The sequence below is a fragment of the Lissotriton vulgaris genome, chromosome 9 (assembly GCF_964263255.1).
Source record: "Lissotriton vulgaris chromosome 9, aLisVul1.2, whole genome shotgun sequence".
In the NCBI taxonomy this organism is placed as follows: domain Eukaryota; kingdom Metazoa; phylum Chordata; class Amphibia; order Caudata; family Salamandridae; genus Lissotriton; species Lissotriton vulgaris.
This window is the reverse complement of record NC_141697.1, coordinates 1,218,734,846-1,218,749,782: the sequence shown is the minus strand read 5'-3', so window position 1 is coordinate 1,218,749,782 and position 14,937 is coordinate 1,218,734,846. Positions and strand designations below refer to the sequence as shown.

The 14,937-nt window shown below is 44.3% G+C and overlaps 1 protein-coding gene across 1 annotated transcript in view; it reads left to right on the top strand.

The window, feature by feature from the left end:
• The window catches only part of DALRD3 (DALR anticodon binding domain containing 3), a 128,708-nt gene that overhangs the window by 16,214 nt on the left and 97,557 nt on the right, over positions 1-14,937 (top strand). Inside the window, exon 2 of the mRNA XM_086939322.1 lies at positions 1,214-1,518. Coding sequence (XP_086795448.1) covers positions 1,214-1,518 — 305 coding nt within the window. The remainder of the gene's footprint in view (positions 1-1,213; positions 1,519-14,937) is intronic.

Below are 14,937 nucleotides of genomic sequence, written 5' to 3'. Positions count from 1 at the left end.
ACTCTCTACTGCTCATGACAATGCCATTTATTTATCTGTTTCCAAAATCAACACATAAATAAAACATTTGTCATTTACAATGCCAAAAGCGCTAACTTTTGCAAAGGCGAGACCGTTGCATTGTAAATGCTTGTTTAATATTTAGGGCCCGCCGCCCACGGGGCATGCGGTGGGTCAAGTGGCCATTTAAAGGTGGGAGTCATCCCGCCCCTCACAGAAATACAAGAAACCCTCCTACTGGCCCAGTGTGAGCTGCTGGACCAATACAAGGAGGGTCTCGCATTCTGAAATTTCGCGGGCACTTTTGTAAAAAGCGTTTTCTTTTGAGAAAACTGCAGTTTTCGCAATCTTTTTGCAAATCGCGAAATTCTGAAGGGTCTGATTAAGGGACAACTCTCCTTTTAGGCTTTCTCAGATATTAATTTATGTACTTTTCCATGCATTGATGCTGTTCTACATCCGTACAATCATCGGTTCCCTGATCATGCCAGGATCCAACTGCTTGTTGGACTACTTTGACATTCATTTCAGCATACGGCCCATGTTTCTTATTGTTTATAATTTCAGCTTACTTTTTCTCTAATCTGTTATCCACTAAGTTTTGTGCTCATGATTCATGAATAATTATTTTTTTCTTCTCAACTAATCACACGTTTATCCTCAGAAACGTTATTTAATCACGCACCGGCACACCCAAACAATCCTTCAGTAAGTCTTTGATATATCCCTGTTTCACCCGCATATTTACTCTGCATTTATATTATCTAGCCATATATATTTTAAAGCAAATGTGTTCAGTCAAAACTTCACCTGTTGGCTTTTGCAATCATTTGCACAGCCAATTAGGTCTTCATCAATACAACATTTTTACATCAATTTATTCTTTTTTTTTGTAGGAATTACTTTTATCGACATAAATTGACTACTAAAAATAAGAGCAAATACAATGACATGCACATCCAGCATGGGGCCATATTGAGATACAAATGTTGATTGTAATAGATGCACCAATAACGAACAATACTAATATATAAGACCGGGAGAAAAAAAAAGAGAGGGATGAGAAAATAAACTATCGAAAGAGGAAAGTCGCTATGATCTTTTTATTGAAGCAACTAGCTGTCCATTCCGAGCATCCCCTTTCCATTCAAATCATTGCCTGCTTGTTCACGCAACCGGCTGTTTACTCATGTAACTTTTCATTTCCCCACAGGTTCCTGAAGAGGACGTAAAACGTATTTCATCTATCAAAGGTGCTGGTGTGCTACCACTTCAAAGCTGTGAGCTCTCAGACTTTGGCCTGGCAGTGCGGCTGGAAAGGAGTTTGGTGTTTGAGCAGGTGCTGGGCCACATTCCTCACTATCTAACACCTCCAGCCTCTACTTCGGTCCGCATGAAAAGTGTCATTTTGAACTGTGTCGCTCTACATGGCTGCAAGACTGTGGATGATCTAAGCCTTGGCTGCCTGAGGGCCATCCTGGTGGCTGATCACTTGGCGGAAGTTCTTCGAGCAGATGGGTAAGAGACATGCTTTAGGACATAAACTCTTAAATGTTTTTGGTGATGGTTGGGCGTGATTGAGTGAAGGCATTGTGCATTAAAGTGAATGTGGAGCTTCCAAATGCCTCTTACTGCACTAGGAGCCTTTCATTTTCAAGCTTTTTGTGTAGGAGGAGAAGCTCTCCGACCAGAGCAACATAATACATTTTTGGACTAATTCTGACATTCCTGCGTTAAAAGTCTTGGCTGGTGTGGCAAAAAATGAAGTCCATTTTGTAGAAGGCTGGCTCGGCTAATTCCTGGCCAAAGAAGGGGGGCGCAAGAGGGCTAGACGCATAGCTCTGTCGGCTGAAGTCTTGGTGGACTGGGCTGGGGGTACCTCCGACTGACACTATGAGGCTCAGTAAGTTCTTTAGAGAGTGGCTGGTTTTTGATGTTTGATCATCAACCACAATAAAGGGTGTGCTTGACGGAAGTAGCGGGGACAGGCCTACCCTACAGACCAGTGATCCCTGTCAGATTCTCAAGACTGGTGCAGATTGTTTAGTGTAAAGTTAGATTCATTGATAGTCATTCAGTATGGTTGCCATCCCCGGGGCAGGGAAGGAGTGACCAGCCTTGAACTGTGAGCACCTTGGATCCCCTGCGCGGCTCAGTGTCTAGTCCCGTGCTAAGTGTTCCTCATCCTAACACTAATTGAAAGATACTTTAAGAAACGTCTGGAATAGGAGGATCTAGTGATGAGTGCGGTTTCATGACTATCCTGCGGTGTGTAAACTCAGCAAGTGGAAGTCGCTCAACTGCCTCCCTCATTCATCTACCCACTGATTGTGGGCAAGTCACTCACTCTCTTTGGGCCACAGTTCCCTCCTCTGCCAGAATTGGAAGCCCTTTCACTCAGTTCTGTTTGCAGGCTGTACGATTCCAGAACCCCGTCACTTCTGTCTGCACACTTAGCATGAAATATGTTCCTTTCAGAGCCAGAGAAGAAACCAGTTTGTGGAGGCAGAGAGCCAGGAACATGGTCCCGCCATGCGGGGAAGGCTGGCTGCCCTCGGGGGTGTGCTGTGTGCACCCAGCAGGATGTGGGAGGAGCCAGCCAAGGGCAGCTTGCAAAAAGCACCGTGGAATATATTACCAGACCCCTTCATATGTGGCCCTCAGAAACAGGAAAGCCACGCCTCCTCCTTGTTCTGCAAGGTGTAACCTGACTTATGCTTCAGTGAGGATCAGACCAAACCAAATGTGTGTTTTAGATTTTATTTCTCTTTAGCAGTGCTGGCATCATAAACTCTGTAAGGCTTTGCACAGGTTTGTAACGAATTTCATCTAAACGTGAGTTGATGCCAAGGTAAATAGAACAGAAATATCTGTACAGGTCTTGAAAATATACCCTTTTTACTTTAGTGATGTGTAACCCAAGTGCATTTTAAAGATTTAGCCAAATAGGGAGTACTTGACAGGGTTCAGATTGGCCTTTACAAACATAATGCAGAAAATAAACTCTCTTGGGCGTGTCCCGCGTTTCCTTCATCCATCTGATGAACACTAAAGCATTTAAACCCTGAATATAACAGGTCGCATTGCTCCCCGTTCATAAATAGCGTATTTCTGAACTATCACAATTCTATGAAATCAGAAAGCCAGGAGTTGAAATACAATAATTCTATTTTTTTTATTGTTCATTTGTAACCCGCACAGGGAGTTCGAACAACCGCTCCAAAGTGCCTATGAAACGTCTCCAGGTGCTCAGCTCCGTGGCGACGGCAAAGGGTCAACATTCCATATCATGTAATGTTCCTCTGGCTGGGATATTTAAACCAAAGTGCAAACTGTTGCACAAGTACAGTTTTAAGGCGCCAACACCTGAAAGTAGAGACTTGAAACAGAAGTTAACTGGAATATAAGCAAAGAAACTAATGGAGTAACATATTAAAAAGAGTTAAACCTTGCTAGAGAAAGGGAATCCGCATATTCCCCACAGGGGCTCTGATTCCGACTGTGTGGGACTCCAGCTGTCTTTTGCTGCTTCAGATAAATACCAATACCATGGGCTCTGTTATTTATCCGGTGCGATAAGTAGCACCTTTTGTCAGTTTCTTGGGAGTAACATGCAAAGTCTGGTGGTTACTGCATCAAAATGCTCCTGGTACGGTACATACCGTACATTTTTCCAAATGTTAAATTCCAGCAGGTTTGGCCTGCCAAAGTGTAACAAAGGGTGAGGTATTTAATGCACCTGGTAATCACTGGATGCAGTCGACAATACCACCCAAATCAGACTTCCGACCCCTTCGCAATCAGGGAAACAGGAGTCGGAAAGCACTGACGAAGTCATAATCCGGGCAGCAGTAGGGTGTTGAACCCCATGCACTATACTCACTGGACGGCCACTGGTCAAGCATTGGATACCAGTAGGTCTCTCCTACGGGAGGTATTGGCTTGGTCAGTGTTTTTTAGCCATGTTGTACAGAAGCGTGGCTGTGGCCCAGCATAGCTAAGAGCTTTAAGAAAAACAAAAATGTGATGCGGGCAGCACTAGGCACTTCATAGCCTTGTTTACTGCTGGATGGAGTGGAGGTCTCACGGAGGAATGGTACGCATCATGGAGGATGCAGGGAAAAATTGATATGATGCGGCCAGAGGCAACTGCGCTTAATTTTTTGTTATGATGGGTGGAAACCAACAACAACTTAGGGAGGGGTTGGCGGCAAGCAACAACAGGAGGTATGGGACATAGCTAAAAGTTTTTTCTAAACTTTTTTTAGGAGGCATCACGGAGGAAGGGAGGAACACAGAGGGTGTGGGGGGAAGCGGGGTGATGTGGCCATTGTTGTCTGCATCATTGTTTCTTTTTTTGCTATGGCGGGTGGGTAGAAGCAAGCAACAACAATGGAGGGAGGAAAGGAATGGGGGCTAGCAACAACGACGGAGGGGGATGGGACCAAGCAACAATATTGGAGGTGGGTGGGGGCAAACAACAACATAGGATGGAAGAATGATTAGGGGAAAAGCAATCACAAAAGGGAGGACAGGTGCAAGCAACGAGGGAGAAATATAGAGTGGGGAGGAGTACACAAAGAGCCAGCTGAAAAGGACACTGGTAGACTGCTTAAGGACTTTAAACTCAAAGAAAAATTTTGCGCCTACAAATGGGACAAACGCAGAAAGAGGTAGAAGCCTACAGCAGCTGACCAATAAGAAACAAGCAAATGAGGGTGATAATGAAGCCAACCCATGGTAAGCAATGGCAGGCTGTAGGCCCAGTGGAAACAAAGGGTCCTAAAGAGACATTGCATGTGCTAACTAGACGAGACCTAAAACAATGATTCTTTCAGCTGCTTTATTGAACAGTTGAAAAGCGGGGCTATCCCTAAGAAGGAATATCCAGAATAGTATGCATGCAATTTTCAAGGTCCACCCATCTGCACTAGTGAGAACTTTGTTTGGCTGTGCAGGGGATGTGTTTGGCTGTGCAGAAGAGGTGTTGACTGTGCAGGAGAGGTGTTTGGCTGTGCAGGAGATATGTTTGGCTGTGCAAGAGATGTGTTTGGCAGGTATGTTGTGATCCAATGGCTCTCCCAGCCAGAAATGAAAAAAAAGAACAATTAAGACTCCTGAATGTTCTTCTTCTTGTGTAATGTAGTGATAACACTGTTACACCAACCTATGTGAAGTTGTGATACAGAGAGATTACTCTGCATACACCATCAACGAGTCCACAGGCCCTTTTTAGGTCGAGCTCTCTCGACCTATTGTCGCTGAGTTGCTCCTCAAGGGAGATAGACCGGTGCACGAGCGGACCAGGCTCTGTTGACGCGCTTACGCAGGCGGCCGAAGACATGCACACACGCCCATACACACAGACACACACACTCACGCACGCGCAGACAGACAGACACACACACACACACGTGCCAAGCCCCCCAAGCCCCACTTACCGTATCAGGTGCCTCAGCCGCCACTCCTGCTTCCACCAGTCTCTGGGCCATCCACTCCATGGGCGCGGGCTTCTCGCAAAGACGGAAGTCCCGCCCCACGACAGCCGTGAGCGTGCACATCCCGAAACCGGAAGTTCGGGAGTGTGCACGCTCACGGCTTGTTTTATTTTCCGGCCGCTTTTAGTTTCATATCGCGGCCGCCTTTAATTTCATTTTGCGGCCGCTTTTAATTTCATTACCAATATTCACTGCAGGCTGCCGGCAGCCGGAGCGTCGGTAGGTGCCCGAGGCTGCAGGTTAAGTGTGCTGGTACAATTGGAGCAATTGGGAGAGGGCGTGTAACATCGTGACTCGCCAGCATTTCGGCAGCCAACTTGGATAGAACGGAAGGATCTGTTGCATTAGAGACAGTGTATTGATTTAGCATAGTGACAGAAGGAATAAATGATACATGCTGCCTAGGATGTGGGATAGCTGTGAACAGTCACGATGTTTGACCCGGGTTTTGTGATTCTTGCATCATCTTTGCGTACTGCCTATTTGTTTTACATATGTTAGGGTTTTACTGTGTAGATCCGACTATGGTCTTCTGTATTTAACTGGAGGTCTTCTTAGTTTAAAACATCGAAATGTGAAGTCACTGGCTGTATTGCATTTATTTGACGCAACAGCCGTGGAATGACCATATTTGTAGGGTCTGCATTGATAAAGTAAATATACAGATTTTTTTTCCTAAACTAAACGCTTGGATTATTGCTTATACAATTACGTTTGATTTTTTGTTATTCTGTTGGAATATCAACTAGTACCATAGAAATGCGTTTCTGCACAGTGCTGCACGAGTGACCCTGGGCTGTAATAATGGATCTGCGCACCAAATCTGGATTAAAGCTCCTCGCGCTGTCTGCGAGGCAATGCAGATGCTTTGGCAGGATGTCTGCGTGCGCCGTGAGCTCCGTTTACAAAACCCAAAATCAATAAGACAGCCTTGAGAGGGAGGGAGGGGAAATGTTTCTGCATAGATTGCCTGAAAATAGTTGGTAGCCCATTTGGAGACACTTATTGCACAACCAGGGGCAAATTGCTAGGCAGTCAAAATGTTTTTTTTTTTTTTTTGCAAGAGCGATGTAGAGTATTTGGAGTGGATGAGTCACCACCTGGTTATTTGTGATTTCAAGTCTGTCAGACAACAAGGACTTTTCTAGGACTGGTTTAGAGCCCTCACTTATTCTTTACATATTTTTAAAGACATTCTATAGTCACATTGATAAAGTAAATATTTTCGTATTGGAACACAAGAGAGCTGTGTCAGCAGTGCTCTTTTATGTCAACGCATCACAGCGAAAGTGAAAGTGATCTTTTTATTAATAGCAATGCAATCTGAAATATGACCTGTGTACTAATAGGCCACTTCGGAAACTGTCCCTTCACAGAGAATAAAAAAATCATCAGCTTAACATTTATTGGGTAAGGAAGATTAAGGCCCGGATTAGGAACAACAACCTGCTGTAGGACAAATGTTAAAAGGATCTTCACACTCTTTCTCCCCTTTCTATACTTCTCTTTTCATCTCCTCATTCAACCATCCACCTCTATCCATCCACCTATCCACACACCCATCCATCCAGACTCCTAGCCAGTCACCCACCCACACACCCATCTACCCATTCATCCATCTAGCATCAATGCATATTCTCTCTCTCACACACACACTTACTTTAATTATATATCTCTGTTTCTCCCTCTCTATTTTTCTGTATCTCCCTGTAGTGTATTGTTATTCTTGGTTGTTCTATTCTCGTGCTAATTGTCCTTAGCTCGTGAGCGCATGTATGAGCACATGCACAGAATGTACACATGTATTCTTTTGAATGTAAGGGCGCCTCCAGAAGCCAGGCGTCCGTTGTGTATGTTCAGTTGCTGCTTGGACTCCTGGCTGATGAGGCGCTCCTCCTGTGATTGGAAACCTACCAATAAACTTCTCTTGGAATATATTCCTTCTCTGGAATCTTATTAAGACTTTTAGTCTTCTACATATTGGCGACGATCGGGATTGTTTCCATCACCGACCCACGCAAAGGGATTTATTTTTGGCGGATTTTACATTTTTTTTTTAATTTAAAAAAAATCTTTCCCGCCAAATTTGGATTTATACGAGCGATTCTTTTACGCTCTTTTCACACCATACTGGTTTGTTTTGTCAAGTGGATTGTTCTGTCGAGATTTACACTTTGGAGGAGCGGCTTTGAATTTGGTTTCTCGACACTTCCATTCGACCGTGTGCTGATGATGTTAATCGGAAGCTAAAGACTGTGATCGGAGGCTAAAGACTGTGTTTGGTTTGTCAATTCCTTCTTCGAAAAGATTGAAAGAAAGCCTGACGATGCCCACATTTTAAATTACGCGCTTACCGGTCTTCCTGGAACGCCGGCATCGCATCTTCAGAACACCGACTTCGCAGTCTTCGCGTGGAACTCTGGGATACGCGTGGAATTCTGGGATTCACACAACGCATCACGCACCACGCTTACGACGCTACGCATTACGTACGGCGGCCATTTTAGTGAAGTCTGAAGCTTCAACCATTGGCGCTTACGCTTTACCGACGATCCACACGTCTTTCTTTATTATCTGCGTGTGACCTCCTCGGCGATTCACACGCCTCACAGACAAGTGTTAACAGCTGTTTTTAGAAGCTGTATTTGGAGCCATTAATGAAGCCTTTTACTTTTCAGCAAATCGTGTCATAATGCAGGTTTTATGTTTTACTTTTATGAAATAAGTCTTGCACTTTCGTTTATTTGCTAGTTCTAATATTGCATTCTACTTGTGTGAAATAAGCCTTGCATTTTCCTTTATTTGCTAATTGTAATATTGCACATCCTGTATTTTATTTTCTAGCATTTACTGTTTAATATTCATAACATGGCTTCTGTTAGGGAAGTCACTCAACTCCCTCCTTTCCTGGAAAAACCGGGAAAGCCTACTTTGTTATGGTCTGAGTGGTTTGGCTTATTTGAAAATCACATTTTGGCAATTGACGCATCTGACTATTCTCCTCCTAGGAAGTTTGCTCTTCTCTTTGGCAGTCTTGGGTTAGCTGCACAACGCATTTTTAAGAGTCTGGTACCCATTCCACCTCCAGCCGCTGATTCAGGAGATAGCGAGTGGAATGTTTATATAGAGGCTATTGCCAGATTAAAAAAACAATTTGAAGAGTCTCCTAATATCATGCTGGAGAGGCACAATTTCTATAAAAGAAAGCAAAAGGAGGATGAAAAAATTGATGAATATATTTCGGCATTAAGGGTATTAGCGATTACTTGTGATTTTGGCCCTTTGCTAGATAATTATATTCGTGATCAATTCGTGTTCAATTGTTCATCTACCAAGGTCAAAGAAAGAATTCTCAGTTGTAAGAATCCATCGTTATCTGAAGTTATTGACCTTAGCCTTAGTATTGAAAGATCAATAACTTCTACCAAAGCCATGTCAGTAGATACTGCCACTAAAGTTAATTTTATTTCAGACGAATCTGAAGAAGGTCTATATGCTATTTCTAGTAAAGAAATTAAGGAGAAATGGCAAAGTAAAACTAATGGTAACCTGAATAAACAAAATTTTTGTTTTAGGTGTGGATCCAAATTTCACATTGGGAATTTTAAAGGGTGTCCTGCCATGAATAAACGCTGTGTTTTGTGCAAAAAAGTGGGGCATTTTCAAAAGGTTTGCAGGTTCCAAAAGAAATCTGTTAAGGTCAACTATGTGGACGTGGATGAATGTTGTGACAACTTTGATAATCTGATGTTAATGGTGGAGTGTGAGGATTCCGAGCCTATTAAAGGGCCTTTATGTGAAGCGATAATTGACAATATTAAGTTACAAGTAATGGCAGACTCTGGAGCTCCCATTACTATTCTCAGGGACTCTACATTTTTTGATAAATGGGGAAATGATATGAAATTAAATCAATCTGATGCTAACTCAAAAGCTTTCGGTGAGAAAGATATTGACATGTTAGGCTTTTTCTTAGCTAACGTTCAAGTCCTAGGTAGATCCATCGTTACAAAGGTCTATGTGGCAATTAAAGGGAAAGATATTGTGGGTTGGAAGGACCTCGCTAAGATGGGCTTATATCTTGTCCCGGGTGATGAGAATCCAATTAAGGTGCGAGATTTCCCTATCTGTTTTGTAGAGGATGCAAAAATTGATAGAGCTGACCTTTTAAATGAGTTTAAAAATGTGTTTAGCAACAAAATTAGCCTGGTGAAAGGGGCGGAACACAAGATTAGACTTATTCCGGGAGCATCTCCTGTTTTCCATAAGGTTTGCCCTGTTCCTCTTAGTGTCAGGGCTGAACTTAAAAAGATGCTTGAGGATTTGGTTAAAGACAAAATTATAGAACCTTCAGAATCCTCTCAATGGGTTGCGCCCATCGTCGTAGCACGCAAGAAAAATAATGAGATCAGTCTATGTGCGGACCTCATGGGTCTCAATAAAAACATTAAAATTGACTGTCATCCCCTCCCTAAAATTCAAGAGCTGTTGGCAAATCTAGGTGGAGCTAGATGGTTTTCATTGTTGGACTTAAAGTCCGCTTACCATCAGATTCCCTTGTCTAAAGATTCTCAGGAGTTAACAACCTTTGTTACCCCATTCGGAGCTTTTAAGTTTCTGAGACTTCCATTCGGGTTAGCTTCAGCGGCTAGCGTTTTTCAAAGGTTAATGGACTCTTTGTTTGGGGATCTGGTGGGGGTACAAGCATATTTGGATGACATTTTGATTTTTGCAAAGACAATGGATGAACATAATATCCTACTAAAAAAAGTTTTGTCCATTCTGGGAAGTAGAGGTATGACCGTCAGAGAGGACAAATGCAAGTTCGGGGTGTCCGAATTGGAGTACTTGGGTCATTCAATTTCGGAATCTGGCATTAGACCTACATTTTCTGTGGTTAGGGCTCTGATGGAAGCTAAACCTCCAAGTGATAAGGATGCTCTGCGTTCATTTCTGGGACTGGCAGAGTACTATGCCAGGTTCGTGGAAGGGTACGCTCAGGTGGTGGAACCACTGCGGTTACTCCTTAAAAAAGGCCAAAGGTTTGTTTGGACCAAAGATTTAGATGAGACTTTTGCTAAAGTCAAGGATTTGATTGTTTCTGCACGTTCCCTTCAGGCGTTTAGGGATGATTCCATGTGCATTATTGCGGTAGATGCAAGCATGAAAGGTCTTGGAGCTGTGTTATGTCAACAGGTAGAGGGCAAAGAACACACTGTAGCCTTTGCCTCTAGATCTTTGAAGGATTTTGAAAAGCACTACAGCACAATTGAGAGGGAGGCGTTGGCCTGTGTGTGGGCGGCTCAAAAGTTTAAGATGTACATCTGGGGTCGCAAGTTTGTGATTTTATCTGATCATAAACCCCTTTCATTTATTTTTAGCAAAGTCTCTGGTACTAATAGTCTTTCTCCTAGGCTGACTAGACTGGTCTCTAAACTTCAGGAATTCAACTTTGAGTTAAGGCACATTGCTGGGGGGAAAAACTTCAGAGCAGATTGCTTGTCCAGGATGTTGATGGACAAAGATGATGAGGATGACATGGTGGAGGAAGACGTGGAGTGTGTGTCAGTGGTGGACGCTGTTGAGGAATGGAATTCGGTTGTGTCTGAAAAGGATTGGAAGGAGGCTAGTGAAAAGGATGGTATTTTGCACAGAATGTACACATGTATTCTTTTGAATGTAAGGGCGCCTCCAGAAGCCAGGCGTCCGTTGTGTATGTTCAGTTGCTGCTTGGACTCCTGGCTGATGAGGCGCTCCTCCTGTGATTGGAAACCTACCAATAAACTTCTCTTGGAATATATTCCTTCTCTGGAATCTTATTAAGACTTTTAGTCTTCTACACTCCCTCTGTACTATATGCAGTAAACGTTGGGGAGCTTAATAAAGTCACAGCAGCAACAGCAGTGACCTCTGGGCTTACAATGGCTCCAGTTCCATGTGAATGGTTTCTGATTACAGAAATGTGCTCTTTAGAGTAGCTTTGGTCCATTAAAGGGAGAGGTGCAGCTCTGAAAAAAAAAATCCCATTTGGGGACATGTCCAGCGGGGCACATGCAGTCTGCTCCTACATACGCCATGTCTCACGTGTTGTTATCTAAGCAATGGTTTGAAATAGGGTTGATAAACCAGAAGTACACACAAACACAACCACGCACAAGCACACAAACAACTACACATACATACACCCACTCACACGCAAAACACTCAACAACACACAACACACACACATATACAACCACAGCTGCAAAATCACACATACACACACCCACACACATACACACATACACACAATCACACATACAACCACACACACAGAAACACACACACACATACATACATAACCACACAAGCAACCACATTCACACCACACCGACACATACAACCACACAGACAACAAAAACACACACAGCACACATACACACACATACACACAATCACACATACAACTACACACACACACAACCACACACACAACCAAACATACAACTATACAGACACACAACCATACACACAACCACACGCACAACAACACACACACACAAACACTTATAGACTTTTGTTGCAATTGGTGGTGCAAAATTTAGAAATGGCAATAGCTCAAACTTAATTAATGCGAGACCTATTGCATTGCAAATGCTTGTTTCTTCTGTTGACCGTGTCTCTATGTTCAGTGTTAGCCCCCCGCCTGTGGCACTGTCAGATATTCCACATAGCTACACACTATGGCACACACACAGCAGGCGCCATCGCATGCCACATACGCTTAAACCCTGTCCCTTGTGGCTCTCCCAGACAGTCACTAGGCCTTGTTTTCATTCCTTTCATCCAACCTCGCTTCACTCTGAAATTCAGTGATCATCCATCCTAAACCTTTTTAGGGCTCGTGTCTCCCCCACGAAGTGGGAGGAGCTTCCGAGCTCTTTAGTATTCGAAAAAAGAATTCAGAAAGGGGTCCAGGCTGGCACATTCCTTAATGTTTTATGGCATCTGCCTAGTGATTCGTCTTCGCTGTGCTGTCTATTTAGTAGCCTTGACGTGATAGGCTATATTTACTTTTCGTCCGTCATTGATGTTAGTTTCATGGCATATTCTGTGCGCGAACGAGCACGGCAGAGTGATTAATCTTAATTAGGAGCTGTCAGAGTGCCCGTGTAATGCAATCCAGATGTTGCGTGCGCGTTCACCATAGCATTGCATGTATCATGCCATGCGCGCGTTTAACATTGAATGACAGGGCCCGGGCTGCCACAGGTCACGACGCAGGCGCCCTGGCAGAGCAGTTTTAATGCATGCGTTATCTGAAACAGATAAGAGCAGAGCAGGCTGCCCGCGCGCTGAGTGAAGCAGCGCCCCGCCCCTCCCCCTTCCCTTCCATTCTGAAATCCAGCGAGTTATTCTAGGAGAGTGACGGCACTCAGACGGGGCCTGGCGGGAAGACCGTGGAGACCGGGAGCAGGGGAAGCGGCGGCAAGGGAGCATGAATCAGCTGCTTGCACGACCGCACGCCTAAACCTGCTCCGGGACGGCTGCTTCAAGGAAGTTATCTATCTTGTGAATCGAGCCCTGGGGCTGCTTCCCAGCGCTCTCCGGCACGGCGCCTATTGTTTCAGTCACGAGGGCAGCATCCTGCCGGTGCTGTCAGACTGGGCGAGGCCCACGTCCCTGGTGACAGAGGGTGACAGGCGTCATGGGAAAGTGTCGGCGGAGATGAAGCGCGTGTAAGGTTCACCGCCACAGGAGAGGCCAGCCCTGCCTCTCCCAAGGCTTCCAGCAAACCTGCTCCTGCATGGCAACGCTAACACAGGCGAAACCGCTGTTAGTGACAGAGACACACATGTGGGGCTCCCGGGAAGATTAGCAAATATGCAGAAGGGTTAGTGTGCACTCTCCGCTTCATTCTGAAGTGTTAACGAAAATGAGCATGCATCTATCTGCTCTTGATTTGAAAACGCAACATTTTATCGTGCAGCGAAACATTCATATCCATTATGAATCTAAATAAGGCATATTTCAGTAGTGTTGCAAGAGTGCCATGCGTCTTGGTGCAAGCAAGGAATAGGCCCGCTATAACTGTGGGTGTTGGGTAGGGAAGTAGAGCAATAATCCGTGCTGAATAGGCCCCTTAGTGTTTTGGGCACAGGTGCCTTGTTACTGCAGCAGGGTGTTTATACCGCTAATGCCTAGGTGAAAGTTTTGCTCCGTCATTAACATTTTTACAATCCATCTCTGTTCGTCATCAGTTAATATGACCCATAATTACAAACCTATAAATCTACTTCAGAAATTTGCTGCAGAAGAGCAGCATTACCGGCGGAGGAACGTCGCCTCACAGCTTCATCTGCAAGCTGAATGCAAAAAATAAACTGATAATTACATTCGTTATTATCATTTAGTTTTTTGCATTCAGCTTGCAGCTGAAGCCAGGTGGGCGGGGCTGGGTAGTGAGTAGAAAGTAGTGAGTAGTGAGTAGAGTGGAGAGTAGTGAGTAGTGAGTAGAGTAGTGAGTAGAGTAGTGAGTAGAGTAGTGAGTAGAGTAGTGAGTAGAGTAGTGAGTAGAGTAGTGAGTAGAGTAGTGAGTAGAGTAGTGAGTAGAGTAGTGACCAGAGTAGTGAGTGCAGAGTAGTGAGTAGTGAGTGCAGAGTAGTGAGTAGAGAAGTGAGTAGAGAAGTGAGTAGAGAAGTGAGTAGAGAAGTGAGTAGAGTAGTGAGTAGAGTAGTGAGTAGAGTAGTGAGTGCAGAGTAGTGAGTAGTAGCAGAGTAGTGAGTAGTGAGTGCAGAGTAGTGAGCAGAGTAGTGAGTAGTGAGTAGATAGTGAGTAGAGTAGTGAGTAGAGTAGTGAGCAGAGTAGTGAGTAGTGAGTGCAGATTAGTGAGTGCAGATTAGTGAGTGCAGAGTAGTGAGTGCAGAGAAGTGAGTAGAGAAGTGAGTAGAGAAGTGAGTAGAGTAGTGAGTAGAGTAGTGAGCAGAGTAGTGAGTAGTAGCAGAGTAGTGAGTAGTGAGTGCAGAGTAGTGAGTAGTAGCAGAGTAGTGAGTAGTGAGTGCAGAGTAGTGAGTAGAGTAGTGAGCAGAGTAGTGAGCAGAGTAGTGAGTAGTGAGCAGAGTAGTGAGTAGTGACCAGAGTAGTGAGTAGTGAGTGCAGAGTAGTGAGTAGAGTAGTGAGTAGAGTAGTGAGTAGAGTAGTGAGTAGAGTAGTGAGTAGAGTAGTGAGCAGAGTAGTGAGTAGTGAGTGCAGATTAGTGAGTGCAGAGTAGTGAGTGCAGAGTAGTGAGTGCAGAGAAGTGAGTAGAGTAGTGAGTAGAGTAGTGAGTAGAGTAGTGAGTAGTGAGTAGAGTAGTGAGTGCAGATTAGTGAGTAGTGAGTGCAGAGTAGTGAGTGCAGAGTAGTGAGTGCAGAGTAGTGAGTGCAGAGTAGTGAGTAGAGTAGTGAGTGCAGATTAGTGA